This window comes from Saccostrea cucullata, unplaced genomic scaffold (assembly GCF_032062105.1).
Source record: "Saccostrea cucullata isolate Sc308-1 unplaced genomic scaffold, CSIRO_AGI_Scuc_v1 ctg5062, whole genome shotgun sequence".
NCBI lineage: Eukaryota > Metazoa > Mollusca > Bivalvia > Ostreida > Ostreidae > Saccostrea > Saccostrea cuccullata.
This window is the reverse complement of record NW_026930553.1, coordinates 762-17301: the sequence shown is the minus strand read 5'-3', so window position 1 is coordinate 17301 and position 16540 is coordinate 762. Positions and strand designations below refer to the sequence as shown.

The following is a 16540-nucleotide window of genomic DNA, read 5'->3' as shown; positions in this document are numbered from 1 at the left end:
AACAGACCATGCAACTATACATATAAGTGCTTATACAAGTATATAATGAGCAAGCTAGCTAGGAAGAACTCTTCCAAACTGCTAAATTTAATCAGGGATTCTATCGTCAGAGCAAGCTAGACTGTAAATGATTGAAATACATCTAATCTTTGTCTATTTTTTGTTGATTTTATTAATTTTTAAACTAAATATAAAGTGGCGTCTAAAAAAAAAAATCAAAATTCTCAATTATGATTGCTAAAAAAATCTACAATATTTCGAGTATAATTATCTGTCAAACACTCGATCAGAATTTCCTTTAAATTTTTACAGCTCTGTAGTTCATGTTCACCTATCCGTATGTGTCCCCTGCCCTTACCGTGTTTCTCCACACCTCCTTCCTCTAAAAGCTACGATACGCATTAATTTTACAAATAAATGGTCAATAAGTAAAAATCATTAAAATAAATTTATTTATATATTTTATTTCATTTTATTTATTTATAGTGTATATGATAATATAATTGTGTCCCTTTCGAGGTCCTCCGTAGTTTTTTTTCTCCTTTTAGAGTTATCTCCCGTGTGCCGTTTACTATCAGTGGCCGGTGACCCACTGTTTGTGTCTATGGTATAACCAATGGATAAGTTCCGTCTACTGGAGAACGTCCATACATCGCTTACCCCCGTCGTCACCGACGCCGCGCTGGTTCGTGGAGATTACATGTATTATCACTACGGCTGTGACGGGGTAGATGATAGGGTAAGTAATAACATCTGTAAGCGAATATTTTCTCCGTTTACAAAATTTTCCCACGTGTGGGAGGCTCACTACAGGTAAAAATGCATTCTTAAAAAAATATAGCTCATCATAGTTCATTTCCTCAACTTTGTTATTTTTAATAATGAAACTCACTGACAAAATAAGTACCTCGACGATAAATGAAATAAAAAAATATTTTAATTATTGCCTTTAGTTATCACTGGGTCAAAATTAATAAGGTGTCCGAATAATTAAATATTTATATTAAAATAAATTGTTCAAATCCTTCTTTCAAATTGAATCAGCATATGTTTTAGGGACAAGGCATGTGTTATCTGGGGCTGGGGGGAGGGGGGGGGGGAATCGCTGACTCCCAAATTTTTTCCTAGCTGTATATCTGTAGCTCGCTGGTCTAAAAAAATTTCAGTGGATGGATGACCTGTCAGGTTTATCAATATATTTTTTCGGAGAGCCATGCACAGTCCTGCAGCTACTTTTTCGAGACGTAACATTTAATTTACTCTTGAAAATGCCCTTTTGTTTCAGTGAAGTCAAATAAAGGTATTGTTGTGGAGGTGTTTTAGTAAAATTGAAAAAGTTGGATCCTTTTTGGGGAATTTTTTTGTGCGTTTTTTTTTTTGTGTGTGTTGGCAACTTTTTTTTCAGGTATTGTTGTAAGTTTTTCCCTCTGCATGGCTACCTCTTTCAAAAATGATGCTTTGTTTCTGTATTACTATATATATATAGTCTAGTAAGGGGGTGCCTACGTATACTAGGACCAAAATAAAAGCAATTGTTGGTTTGGAATTGCTTCCCGCCTCATCAAAATGCCCCCTTCTCAAGGCCTGTTATAACATGCACCACACAAAACTGACTCTTATGTAGTGGTTTCAGATCTGTGCAAAATTAGAATTCTTTGTTGATAATTAGATAATTTTTTTCAAAAAGTCAGAAAATGTGTCTTTTTACTGTCTATTGAGATTTTTATTAAAAATATATCTCCAATTTTGAAAAAAAATTCCCTCCCACCCTCCTGTGTCTGAAACCCATCAGACGGCAATTCCAAACAAGCAATTTTTCAAGGATGGCCTTGGTAGTCTCAGTGTTTAAGTCAATTCATTAATTAGCATCTTTGAATAATTTTATACGATTTTTGAACACATTGCAGATATGAGTATTTTCTATAAAAGTTAATAATAGGTAATTTAAAATTTATCAGGGGTGGGGTTGTGGATATCGCACACTTCAGACGATGTGTTCCTGGATTAGAGGACAACGAGGAGAGAGCATGGTCGAAGTTCCATCACTAAGGCAAATTCAAGACGCACTGATTGCTATGGACGACAAGCCAGACTCATTCGCTGGTTCCAAAAACTGGATAGGGAGCTTTGAAATATGCATTTGCATTGACTACTTTTATGAGGTACATGTAAACCATATCTTTTATTACATGAAAATTGAAAGGTCAAAATGAGCTTTCTCAATCTGATCAATTTTTTCGTCGTATCTAAATTATTGCTCGACTTACGGACTCGCGGGGAACAACTGGGTGATGCCACTGACCATCCAAGATAAATAACTTGGAATTAAATTCATTTCTTTTCTTCAAATGATCGACTTTGATAAATGGTTAAAATAGAAAAAGTCGCATAAATTCTCATCAAGAACTACATTTTGTATATGTCAGAAAAGACAAAATATTGAGGACAGTTTCCCTATATTTTTTTTATTTATACAAAATTTTATTCACATAAGTGAATGGGATTGGGCAGCAGGCAAAGCCTATTTTAGCCCTCTCCCTACAAGGTCAAGATGAACACACAATATATAGGTATGAAAATAAATAGACAAACATATATAGTAACAAAGAAACAACAGAAAAAAAAGAGTAGATAGAGAGAAAAAAAAATTGCAATGTAGTACCGGTTTCCCTATATTGTGTGCTGGTTCAAATTTTTACTAATCTTGGTCTTCGTGGCTAGGATGCATACAGGGTCACAAAAGGGAGCCTTTAGTTTTATACAGAATAAACAGGAAACAAATTATTAAGGTTCATCTACCCTTTTATAAGAAACATTATTTTACTTGGATAAATGACTAAGATATTTTCTTTTAAAAATGTCAAAGACATGTTTGAGAAAAACAATTTCCTTGAAATACCCCTGGTATTGGCACTTAAGATATGCAGAAATTTTATGGAATTTGCTTATAAATCAGTAATCACTTTTTGATTTTTTTGTATCATTAAATCCAGATTTAATATTAGTTTAAAGGGGGATGTTATAAACCTTACTGTAAAGCTTCCTCTCAGAATACAACACGTAAAATAACTTACTCCTATTCATATTTGTCTGCTACTAATCCAAGTTTAAACATAATTTTCAAAGCACACTAATTGCTCTATATGTTCATGATAACTATATAATCGTAATACACAGTACAATTATAACAATATCAAAACTATATTCAATTGTCTCCTTAAAGGTTCCATGTAGGTTAATTCACGTAACCTCTGGAGAGAAACTGATTGAGTATCTACCAGATCTTCAAAAACACTTCCAGGAGATGGGCTCAGTTATTATGATGGGTAAAGTTTTCACCTCTTTATCAGTTACTTAATTAATTAAGGTTCATTGACCCCTCTGGTAAGAGAGATAACTCGTACTAGGATAAATGACTGTTATTTATTTTTTTATAGTCAAGTTAAAAGCTCATTTTTTCAAACTTCGCGCAGCAAGCTGTGTTGAATTGTATACATTTCAACTACAAATCATTTCCTTCTGCAATTGGGAAAGTCATACAAAAAAAACACAACAACACCCCCCCCCCCGAATTTTATATGAGTAAACAGTATGATGTTGAACCCTGTTTTTGTTGTGAAAAAAGTGACATCTCCCCCCCAAAATATCTGTGAAATGTAGTGGATATAATCAATTATACAGAAATGCAATATTATACTGACGTTTGTTTTGTTTTTTTTGCGTTTTATTAAACAGGCGGTGATACAGACAATGCTTCCAAAGGAATTGTAGGAGTCTCCATGGAAAATAAGTCCCTGCTTGTTATAGTAAGTACCTAATTTATTTGTAAGCTTCATTATTATACCCCCCGCTTGAAAAGCGGGAGGGTATATAGTAATCGTTAATTCCGTCCGTCTGTACGTCCGTCCGTCCGTCCGTCCGTCTGTTACGCTTTGGGGCACCCATCTCTTATCCGCAACTCTCTCATACCACTGAATGAAATTTGATGCAACTTTCACAGAATCTTTATTACATATTGCCATTGTGCACCTCCTATTTTACTTTTTGATCCGACACATATTTTGGTTTCCCGGCCAGAGGAAAACATGGACTTTTTCACCAGTTATAACCATATGGGAGGCGGGGGTATCATTTAGTGAGCTCATCGCTCACAGTACCTCTAGTTGTTTTCATAAGTGATACGAGAGGAAAATGGTTCGTCTGCTTTTCTTGTTGTTGTTTCAACAAGTTTTAGAAGATATCAAAATTAACTCATTTAACAAAAATCAAATAAAAATCATGATGCATAAACAATTCATTGAAATCCATACACAAATAATAATACATTTTGATTTACATATATTTGATTTTTTTTTATAGTCTTAAACATTGCTTATCGAGGGATATATTCTATAACTTTTCTGTTTAATCTCGTTTAAGGATCCTCATTACTATGGAGATATTACGACTGTAACAGAACTCTACGACAAAGACATGGTATCCTGGCGGCCATTAGATTCATTTCTTCACCATTCCTTTTATAACTTTTGTTTACCGCAGCTTAAAGCAAAGTAATATATTTTGTTTCATTGTCTCAGTTTTCTTCATTTGAAGAAAAAAAAGAAAGACATAACGAGTACAGTAAATGAAAACAGAAAGCGATGTTTTGATGGATGAGTCAACACATATTGTTGAATTGAGAGCCTTTATTAACACCCATAAACTTCAACACGAAGGCCTGGTTTCCCGCCATTGTGCCACGTGAGAGGAACAAACCGGATGAACCTTGCACTGATTCTGCTTGGAAGGTAGTGCTTCATTACGGTATCATAAGTACTGCTCCCGAAGAATTCCTAAAAAAATAGATGCAACGTTTTGTAAAGAGACTGCTACATTTATAATTTAGTATGTTTCCACTAAGACTGTTTCGAAACAAGGTTCAATTCACATATATATTATGCTTAAACTAAAATTTAACCTTTTGAGATCCATTACTTCCGATGACGTCATGAAAGTTGTTTCCATCTGTGCTATACTGGAGTTTGTAGGACAGTGTGTAGTAGGTAGAGGAGCGATATCCTTGTGTTGCTATGGAGTAGACGACACGAACTTGTCCCAGGTCAACCTAATCAAACAAAGATTTGTTTTTAGTTTTGGCAAATGAATGCAGAACTGTGAATTTACATAAAATGTTTTTTTTATCTTAATTTAATACTCACTATAGCGTCTCAGACTACACTGACATTGAACTGTTCAATTATGTGAAAGTACATTCTTACGATGTACATGTATAATTGTATAGACTGGTGTTTTTTGTTAAAAGACGATATGCAACAAGTATACCCTTGCATGGATACTTATGGCCAAAAGAAGATGGAAGATGGTAGTCTTGAAATGAAAATGAAATATGACAGATGTAGCATCAACCATTTAAATGATATGGTCGAGGTTAAAGTGTTACAGGCAATCTAACAGACGGACAGATCAACACCATAAGCTTCCGAATCTCCGATTTCGTTGGCATAAAACCTTTGTCACTTTTCAGAACATATTTATAATTTACGTATCCTCTTGATTATTATGCACCTGTAACCATGAGTTAGAGGTCTCTCCGATCCACCCGTCTCTACTGTGAAGTCGACCATTAGAGGCGAAATGGTTGGAGAAAGTGTAGTGTGCTGACATTTGGGCGTCTGGGATCGTCTTTTTGGAGAAGTCTACACCAAAAGCGTTTGTATCACAGCCTAAGCAAACAATATAATAAATCATGCATACTTGCTTAGTGGTAACGGTATCCAGTTTACTTTGTTAAAATATTTTTAGTTACATACGTAGTTCACAACGTTTGCCACCATAATCAGATGAGCATGCGCACATATAATTTCCGAAGTCATCTGAGCACGTGCCACCATTTTGACATGGATTGCTGCTGCATTGATCTTTTTCTGCAAAATAGTTTTATGCCACTTTTTAATGAAATTTTGCGCTTTTAAATTCGATTTTATTAAAGTTTAATTAGTATATTAATTTTAATATACATTTAAATATTCCCCAAAAAAACCCATAAACTGAAACCTCTGATGTCGATAGAGAATGTTCCGTCCGCGTATTTTCCATGACGATCTGTGGCACGAATTCCGAATGTGTATGACGCATCTATATCCGGTGCTGTGCCACTGATGACACCAGTGGTAGAATTCAGAGATGTTCCGGGTGGAAGATGACCGGAAATTACTTTATACTGTATGTTACCACCATCTGGATCCTGTAATCGTATCATCAAAATTTAATGATGAATTCCGATATTAAACCAGAAGTCTCTGTCGAGACTGAAGCTCTACTGGTTTGTACTTATAGCAAAGGAAGAGAAAAGTACTTAAGCAGTTGGAAATTGAAACTTTTCAACAGCAATAAATAGAATAATGATCCTTGATTAAGTCTCTTAGTGCAGTCTACTTGCATGCCACATTTATATTATAATCAGACTAAAATTGTATTTGGAGTAGCATTTTGAAAGAATTTCACAGAAATTTCTATTTTAAGTAACCACGGCAACACCGTTCATCGAAATCAAAAACCGATACACAGAATTGTGTATCTTAGTGTAGTCTACTTGTGTGCCAAGTTATATTGAAATCAGACTAAAACTGTAGGAGGAGTAGCATTTTGAAAGAATTTCACAGAAATTTCTATTTTTAGTAACCACGGCAACACCGTTCATCGAAATCAAAATCCGACACACAGAATTGTGTATCTTAGTGTAGTCTACTTGTGTGCCAAGTTATATTGAAATCAGAATAAAACTGTAGGAGGAGTAGCATTTTGAAAGAATTTCACAGAAATTTCTATTTTTAGTAACCACGGCAACACCATTCATCGAAATCAAAATCCGACACACAGAATTGTGTATCTTAGTGTAGTCTACTTGTGTGCCAAGTTATATTGTAATCAGAATAAAACTGTAGGAGGAGTAGCATTTTGAAAGAATTTCACAGAAATTTCTATTTTAAGTAACCACGGCAACACCATTCATCGAAATCAAAAACCGATATACAGAATTATGTATCTTAGTGTAGTCTACTTGTGTGCCAAGTTATATTGAAATCAGACTAAAACTGTAGAAGGAGTAGCATTTTGAAAGAATTTCACAGAAATTTCTATTTTTAGTAACCACGGCAACACCGTTCATCGAAATCAAAAACCGATACACAGAATTGTGTATCTTAGTGTAGTCTACTTGTTTGCCAAGTTATATTGAAATCAGACTAAAACTGTAGGAGGAGTAGCATTTTGAAAGAATTTCACAGAAATTTCTATTTTTAGTAACCACGGCAACACCATTCATCGAAATCAAAAACCGATATACAGAATTATGTATCTTAGTGTAGTCTACTTGTGTGCCAAGTTATATTGAAATCAGACTAAAACTGTAGAAGGAGTAGCATTTTGAAAGAATTTCACAGAAATTTCTATTTTTAGGAACCACGGCAACACCATTCATCGAAATCTAAAACCGATACACAGAATTATGTATCTTAGTGTAGTCTACATGTGTTCAAAGTTATATTGAAATCAGACCAAAATTGTAGGAAGAGTAGCATTTTGAAGAATTGTTTACAGACAGACAGACGGACAGACAGACAGACGGACGGACGACGGACGCATTACTATCGCATAAGCTCTTCTGGTCTCTGACCAGTAGAGCTAAAAAAGTAGCGTGTTTTTAATAATTTTTTTTCTACTTAGCATCCTTATTTACATATAAACAATCCATTATCAAGCTAAATATTTGAAAATATTTCCTTTTCTTCTCATCATTAATTTTGTCGTCAATGTCGAACAAGTTCACTTTGTTTAATTACCACAGCCTCCACAGACACAGCTATTTTTGTTCCGGAAGTGAACGCTCCCAGTGATCCATGGACCGATTGTTTCGTCCATATCGGGGGAAGACTTTTAACTTTCTGAAAATATTTACTTTTTCATGAGGAGGAAATCATAGATCCATGAAAAACTACCAACTGAAATAATTTTTTTTTAAAGTAAAAAGTTAGTACTAAAAAAGTAACAAGTTTTTGTACATGTAGCCATGTTATTATCTTATAAAAAACACTATACCTCTATAAATTTTCGGAGATCTGTTCCACCAATGATCACGGTTCCTCCAGACCCTGGTTTTAGAATAACATTACCACCCACTCCTGCCTGTCAATAGAGGTATTAGTAATACTTTTAAACAAATACAAGGGAAGTAATTGAATCTTAAGTAAGGCAATGCCACTTCTAACCTCAAATGTGAGATCTCCCCCGGGCTCTGCCGATACATTTACATTGGGGTAGTCAATCTGGAAGAAGCTGAAAAAACACCACAGAGATATAATCAAGAGAATTGGTAGAATTTTTGCGAATGAAAAAAAAGCAAACGTTTTGTTTTCAAATCATATTAATGTTCATAAAAAGCAAAAACAAAATAAAAACAAAAGTGAAAAATAAACAGCATTAATCTAAATACATGTACAGAGTAGACAAACAAAAATGACAATAGTGCATGAGTGAAAAAAAGAAAACAAAACAATTTTTTATGAAATGCCTCATGCCACTCATGTAGAACATCTGGCAAAATTAAAAAAAAACATTTTATCCAGTGAGTTCAAACTATCTTAAATGTATATGAATATAAATGTTATGTTTACCTTCCATAAGCAATCCCAGGAAGACAAATTATTGAGAATATAAAATACTGCATCATAACTTAACTCGCCATCGATGATGTGATTAAAATGGGCAACGCATTAGAAAACTACTTCCTTGGCAATGACCAAATCCCTATATTTACAAAATAATTAATCATTCCATTTATTTTATTAATTGCCTTAAATGTATTCTCTTTGCCCTGATGATTTTGTTTCTAGAGACCTAAAATTTTGCCTCACGCCTCTTTTTCTTTGGCATGACCTTGAAACATGCAATCTCAAGGTTATGAAAATGGCTTCCAGGCTTGTTCCTGTGGTACTTTTCCTAAGTAGCATTTTGTGTGATGATGGGTTTGTAAATTTATTTTATGTAATACAGCCGTGTCGGAAGAGACAAACCCATGATGCAAGTATTCCTTTGATTAGAAATTTTGACTAATTTTCTATTTTCTGTAGTGTTTTGGACATAGAATATCCAAGTCTTTCTATTCATGCACCTGCCGATGGAGACATTATTTTACAGGTAAGTCGTGATAAAAATGTCTCTATCTCAGAAAAAATAACATCTCGAAATATATTTTTAAAGTTAAGTAGAGTCATATGTACGTAATGACGGTTAAAGAAACTGTTTGTTTACAACAAAGAGACTGACAGCAAAGTCTGTCCTCATTGTAAAAGATCATGTTCTCTCCTTTAACTCTACCTTGAAAATATTTTGCAAGATATTGTAATATTGATTTAAATGAAATCAAATTGGTTTTTTTTTCTAATTTTAGTAAAAAGCAATGTTTGACTTTGACAGTAGTTCAGTTGTTGTTTCTAAAGTTTTAAAACAATGACTTCTGAAATGTTTATTCTAATAGAAGAATGTTACTGAAGAAAATACTTCATTATGCTTTATATATTTTCTTTCTAAACTTATTTTTTTCAGTCTGGATACGGTCTAAAAGATGTATACATCAGCCCAGGCCCTAGCGGCTCCGTTATATTTGAAAATCAAGATATTTTAAAAATCATAGAGGTATCACTGATCCCGCCTGTTAAATACATGTCAAATGTACATTGTTATCCCACATAATTTATTAAAATTATATCTATAAATAGCGTATATATATATTTTTTAAATATTTGATAACATCTTTTTAAAAGGTAGCAAAAAGCTTGCCTCCTGTATGGTCAAAGCATGCACACATGGGTTTCTTTGGAACATTCACTGGTGAGCAACGGATTAACATCAAACTTGATGCAATAGTAAGTTTTCTGCAAACTCCAAGCTATTAATTCAAATCACATTTCATATATTTTTCTAGCTGCAGAACTGTAGCTCTCTGCTTGAGAAAATTCGGACACATAAAGCAGAGAGCTACAGATCCTAGCGTTGTAAAAACCTTCGATTTACGCCGACGATTTTTTGTCGCTACTTTAGGTATTTATTTCGTGTAGTTTAAGCTTTCTCTGGCTTTTAGAAAATTTGTATTCTATAATCATTCATATATTTACGCCTAACTCTTATTTTTGATACTTTATTTACCTTTTAATGGTCCGAAACAGTCCTATATATATATATATATAGTTTTGTAACGTCGGTTTAATAGAGTTCTATTTCAACGTCTGTAACCACAAACAGTCATTTGTTAGCGTTGATAGGTAAGTAAATTATCAGGAATTTAAAGTTAAATGTATGATTAATTGTAAAATACCATTTTTAAAGCTGGGAAAAGTATAAAATACAAGAAAAAATGCCCGACGTGAGCGACAAAAAATCGTCGGCGTAAATCGAAGAGTTTTATAATGCTTGGATCTGTAGCTCTTTGCTTTATCTGTCCGAATTTTCTCAAGCAGAGAGCTACAGTTCTGCAGCTAATATTTTTCTTGAATAAAAAATATTAATCTAACATACAAAGTCACAAAGTATGATTACCCTTCTCATATCTTTAAACTAGGACCCCGAAGGTACAGATCTCCATTTCATGATTGTATCTGGTGATCTACCGCAAGGAGTATCCCTAAACAATGTCACAGGTTACATAGAAGGTGTGATTCCGGATGTAGAAGAAATTTTCAAATTTGGAGTTCGTGCTATTGATGAACATGGAAAATATGCTGACGCAATCTTTAAAATGGAAACTGTTGGTATGGTTTCTTATCATAACTGTAAAATTAGGGACAGAAGATATGTTTAAATTGTTTTTTATTGCAATGTAATTTTATTCTTTTCTTAAAAATTTGAAGTGAAGGACCATTGTCAGACAAATCCTTGCTTGCATGGCGGATCATGTACAGATACCAAAGGTTGGTTCAACTGTACCTGTCGAAGTGGATATGGAGGTCCCAGATGTGAATTTTGTAAGTAAATGTTGTTCATAAAATCTTGATTTACAATTACGTTTTTCTATAACCTGTAGAAATTATGTTGCACAACAACTTTTTTAAAGGACTATCAGTGGCATACATATATCGTATGTAACGACACAATGTGTATCAAAACGAGGCCATACAAAACTTGCATGTTTCAATAAAACATGTATTACTCGTATTATACTTAATACATGTATACATGTTTACATAAATTATTTCACATTTCAGTATTGTATTTCAGATTTTAATGATTTACTTTCTTTGCCCACTACAGCTTGTGCCTCCCAAGCATTGGGAGTAAGTGACAAAAACAAGATTCCAGATGCTCAAATGTCTGGTTACCTTACGTACAGCTCATACTTGGAATCAAATGGACGATATCGCGCTTCTGGGTATGGATGGGTGGGATCCAACAGCAACTCATGGTTACAGGTGGATCTAGGTATTCACAGATTTGTAAGGTTTATGACCGAATGCAAATAAAATTTAAGTATGCAGCCATACAAGGCGATAAGACTGCACATCATTCGGTTAAAAAGTAAACAAACTCTCTACTCCTTCTTTAATATATTCAGGTAGAAATACTAATAAAACATACTGGATAAAACATAAAAATGAAGAAAAAAATCGTAGCTTTTCAAGCAACTTAAAAGCAATTCTACATGTAATTTAATAATCATATCTATTCAAAAACATGTTTGTTCTAAATTCCCTTTCCTGGAAAAACACGAATAATGCAATCTGAATAAAATTTGATTTGAATAGAAAAAAATTCTAGCGTAATTTTATTAATTTGTTAAGAACAATTTATAAGGCATGTTAGGCAATTTAGTAAACTTGGTATTGAGTTGCTTAATTTATTTTGAAAGGTAACCTGACTAAAGTGTATGCAGTAAGGAATCAGGGCTACAGTTCCACGTACTATAGTCGTGGGTATACCCTCTCTGTTAGCACAGACGGCACCTCATTCCTGTCCGTAAACAACACTAATGGAGGAATACATGTAAGTACTAAGTAGTACCATGTCTAATTCTGCTTATCTGATCCATTTGTTTCTTCATGTATAGCTGAAACCCTTTATTGTAGTACCTGGTGGTATTGAATAACAACGACTGTCTAATTTTACTGACACATGCATGAAGTATTTGAAATCTCTCTAAATATCAATGGTGCTTTTTTTTCTTCTTCCAGACCTTCTCTGCCTCCACAGGAAATTACCAGTACTCACTTCCGGTTCCTGTAGATGCGCGATTTGTTCGATTTCACCCAACTTCATATCACACTAAACCACAATTTAAAGTAGAACTCTATGGATGTCATTACCAGTGACACAGGAAAGCGAATCATAACGGAAATGATTACATTGTTTCCAATTTCTTTCAAATAAAATGATCTTTTGAAAGAACTTTTATTTTATTCATTTATTTTTATCCCAGTAATAGTAGTAAATTATATTGGCAAATTTAGTTTGCTTCTTCGAAAATTACGAGTAAGAACTGATTCAGAAGCATAGTTTGTATTGGATGACATATACATGCACCAATTGAAACTGAAATGGAAATGAAAGCAAATACGATTTAGCAACTATTGATGATTAAAAAATCTTTATGGTAAGAAAGCATTATTGAGTGATATTGCATTGCATCATTACAATTAAAAAATAATTTCTACGTGAGCTTAATTTTGGCTTAGTAAGTGGGACCATCAACTCGCGTAAATTGCGTTCTGCCAAACAATTAATTGCATCATTAGGGATTTTCAAAAGTTGCAAAGTCAATCACGTTTTACTCCTGACGATGTTCTGAAAACATATCTCACAGGATGAAATATCTGAGGGAGAGTAGATTCGAAATTGTTCAGATCATGACCCTTGGGCTTCGATGTGGCCACAGTAAGGAATCAAATTTTGAAATTGCATTATATAAGTAAATCTTTTTTCACAATAACCACTGTGCCAAAAATGATGAAATCTTGTGGATGCTTCCTGAAGTAGTTTTGATAATAAATCGTTTAAATCGTGCACCTCTCCCCCCCCCCCCGCCCCCATCTAGGGAATCAATAGGCGGAGCCGCAACAGGAAATCAAAATTTTACATTTTGATATACAGGAATTTAAATTATTAAAATGAAAAATCGTCTCAAGAACCACTGGACCGGAAATGGTGAAATATATGTTGAAGCTTCCTTAGGTAGACAAAAATGCAGATTTTCAATTGTTCGAATCATGGCCCCGGGGACAAGGGTTGGCTCACAAGAGGAAATATTAAAGTATCACATTGAAATATATCTTAAATAAATATAGACAAAAGTGTAGATTCTAAATTGATTAAACAGTGACCCCTTCAAGTTGATACGTTTGGGCCACAATAGTTAATCGAATTGAAATATTTAAAAGTATCTCTTTAAAAACCACAGGGCCAGAAGTTGTGAAACTTATGTTGAAGGTTTCAAAGGTATAGTGTATATTCTGAATTAATTAAAGAATGCCCCCCGGGTATGGGCTACAATGGGGAATCAAAGTTTTACATTGATATACGGGTATTTAAAGAAAAATCTTAATTATTCTTCTTTTCAAGAACAGATGGGCTAGAAAAAAAATAAAACTTATGTGATAACTTCATATGGGAGATTGGATTTATAAATTGATTGGATCATGTTCCCTCGGGAGTAGGTTGAGACCACAATAGGGAATCACAATATGTCGGGGGGGGGGGGGGGGTTGAAGCCCAAGTGACTCAGGTGAGCGTAGTGGTCCATGGGCCTCTTTTTATATTAGTTGTCTTAAACATACATGTACATTAATCAGCTGACCACAATACTTATATCGATTTTATTTTTGATCAAATCAATGTTAACAGTCAGGAAGATATTAATAAAATAATGTACCACAAAAAAAGTTTATTGTCTTTTTATTTGCCGTTATTCTTATTCAAACATCACATCCATACAGCTCCACTCTCATTCCTGGCTTACTGTGGAACGTTTTGGGTATAAACTTGACAAACCTCGCTTTGAATGGCGTCAGAAACGTGTGTTTTATCACGGAGTTTACGTTACTGCTCCCGCTAAAATCCTAAAGCAGTAAAAAAAGAGTATTATTTATATCCATTTGACCTTCTTTCAACAATTAAGATTCAAATCTTAAACATTTTTCAATACTGATTAACGACGTATTTATTATTCTTTACTCAAGCATGTCTTGATGGATAGATATATGGAGGGAATCATATATTTACCATGACCGAGGTTCCGTTTTTGACGTCATAGAACGTGTTTCCGTTCACGCTGTATTTGATCGTGTACGCCAAGATGTAATAGCTGGAAGATGCGTGGCCTTGGTTTGCCACAGCGTGTAACTCCATTTCTCTTCCAAGGTCCACCTACAAAAAGAATGTCCATGCTGAGCTATTTCACTGAATATTAACTCGCAGGACAAAAAAAACAACAACATTAAAACAGTTTTAAATTACCTGCAGCCATGAGTTTGTATTTTGTCCCACCCATCCTTGTGGAGAGTGAAGTGACCGTCTACACCGGCGCTATCGTCATAGCAGTAGTGACAGGACATCTGAGCGTCCGGGATTTTCTTCCTGTTCTGGTCAATTCCAACAGGTGCAGAAGCACAGTCTAAGGGATGATATATATCGTATGCTTAAGAGTGTGACGTTACTGAAATAAGGCGATATTGATGCAATTGTTACATGTAGGATAATGAGGAGTAGTTACTTAGTTGACATGTTTTCCCGCCATACGGTTTCACGCATGCACATTCGAAATCTTCAATATCGTCACTGCAAGTTCCACCATGTAAACATGGTGAGCTTAAACATTGGTCTCTCTCTGAAAGTTATAAAAGAAAGGTGCGGATCATGAAATCCAAGCAAAACTAAAGACCTGCTCCGTATCAAACTGTTTGAAATAGAAGATTAATAGCTGATTTACGGACTAAAAATTACTTAATTATCATGCAGGACAGAAAAATATATTAAAGACATAGAAGATGCCAATCATTTTGGTATCAATAAATACTTTGAAACATGGTGTACTGTGGAAAAATAAAATTCAAAACATTTTAATTCATGTTATTATAACCTCTGGTATCAATCGAAAATATCTGATCAGCATATTTTCCATGTTTATCTGTAACTCGGATTCCAAATTCGTACGTTGCATCGACATCAGGAATGCGCCCAGTTATTTCACCAGTAAGTTTGTTCAGATGAACACCAGGTGGCAGTGCGCCAGATACTTTTTCATATGTAACAGCTCCTTTTTCAGGATCCTGTATTATAAGTTAACTTTCAAGTTTAAGCAGTTTAGTATAATCAGTATATAAAGAGAAAACACTTGTATGCATGTACTTGCAGATTACACACCTGAGCTGAAACGCTGAGAGACACCGTTTTTCCTCCTAGGAAAGTTCCTAGAGTTCCATGCGGGGATTTTTCACTCCAAACAGGCGGAAGGCTATTCACAAGCTAAATGCAATATAAAAAATATTGCCAGGTTAAAAAAGGTTAAAATGTTGAATTTGGTAGTATTGTATATGTATCTATTTTGGTGCCGTGACCAGGATCATAAATACCTCAAAGAGTTTAAGCATATCTGTTTGTCCGATGAAAACTGTCCCATTGCCTTGTGGAATCATTATTATGTCTCCCCCATTTGGACCAGCCTTTTGATAAAAAAAATATTGATCAACAAAAAGTCGAAAGAAATGCAGAATTGATAATTTTAATTTATTGCCAAGAACTAATGATCTATAAAAGGCTTAGTTTCATCAATTAAAGAAATAAATTTGTTAGATGAAAAAAGTGTTCACCTTTATAGTAAGGTTTCCACCTTGTTCTGCCGTAAAAAATACATCTGGATAGTGAATATCAAAGAAACTGAAATAAATTTTATAATTTAGCTTTAATTTGAAGCAGATGCCTTATATGAAAATGTATCTGTTTTAAATCTAAATTACGCAATTACATATTTTCAAAATGTACATTTATGAGTCATGAACGTATTCATTAATTCGATTCTTATTCAAAGAATTCAGAAAGCAAAAATCAAAAACATTTACCTTGCAGCACAACTTTCAAATCTGAAAGTTAAAATAACAGAAAATGCTACAAAGAATAACTTGGACATCTTGGTTTATCCTTCGTCTTCAGGTAATTCCAAATGTGTATCTTCGAGCAAGATATTAATCATCTAAACCTCATTAGAAACCAAGGATTGCTACCGTGTTTGGAGTTTTTCTCTAGTACGATTTACAGGTAAACTGTGTTTTTCAACTATTCTTCAAAGGGTAAGAAAATTAATTTCACTCTTAAATTGATATTTATGAACGATTAATCACTTAAAATTACTATTGGTCTAATTGTAATATTAACAAAAAAATGAAAAACTAAATAAATGAAAAATTATTTAATTAAACCAGCATAAAACTAGAAAAAAATATATGAAGAATAATGGTAGTTTGTACATCTCAAAGAATTTACCGACTTACTGATTTTTTAC

At 34.0% G+C, this 16540-nt stretch overlaps 1 protein-coding gene and 2 pseudogenes across 1 annotated transcript; 1 reads left to right on the top strand and 2 right to left on the bottom strand.

Moving 5' to 3' along the window:
- Positions 1-577: 577 nt before the first annotated feature.
- LOC134229039 (uncharacterized) lies at positions 578-12417 on the top strand (annotated as a pseudogene).
- LOC134229038 (lactadherin-like) lies at positions 4689-9031 on the bottom strand. The gene is made up of 9 exons (XM_062710744.1): positions 8673-9031; positions 8268-8334; positions 8098-8184; positions 7842-7943; positions 6055-6244; positions 5811-5924; positions 5566-5723; positions 4958-5104; positions 4689-4832 (listed from the first exon to the last, which is right to left on the bottom strand). Exons 1-9 carry the CDS (start codon positions 8726-8728, stop codon positions 4689-4691), a joined length of 1065 nt encoding a protein of 354 aa, XP_062566728.1. The 5' UTR covers positions 8729-9031.
- A 1521-nt stretch (positions 12418-13938) lies between the features above and the next one.
- On the bottom strand, positions 13939-16185 carry LOC134229035 (EGF-like repeat and discoidin I-like domain-containing protein 3; annotated as a pseudogene).
- Positions 16186-16540: the final 355 nt, after the last annotated feature.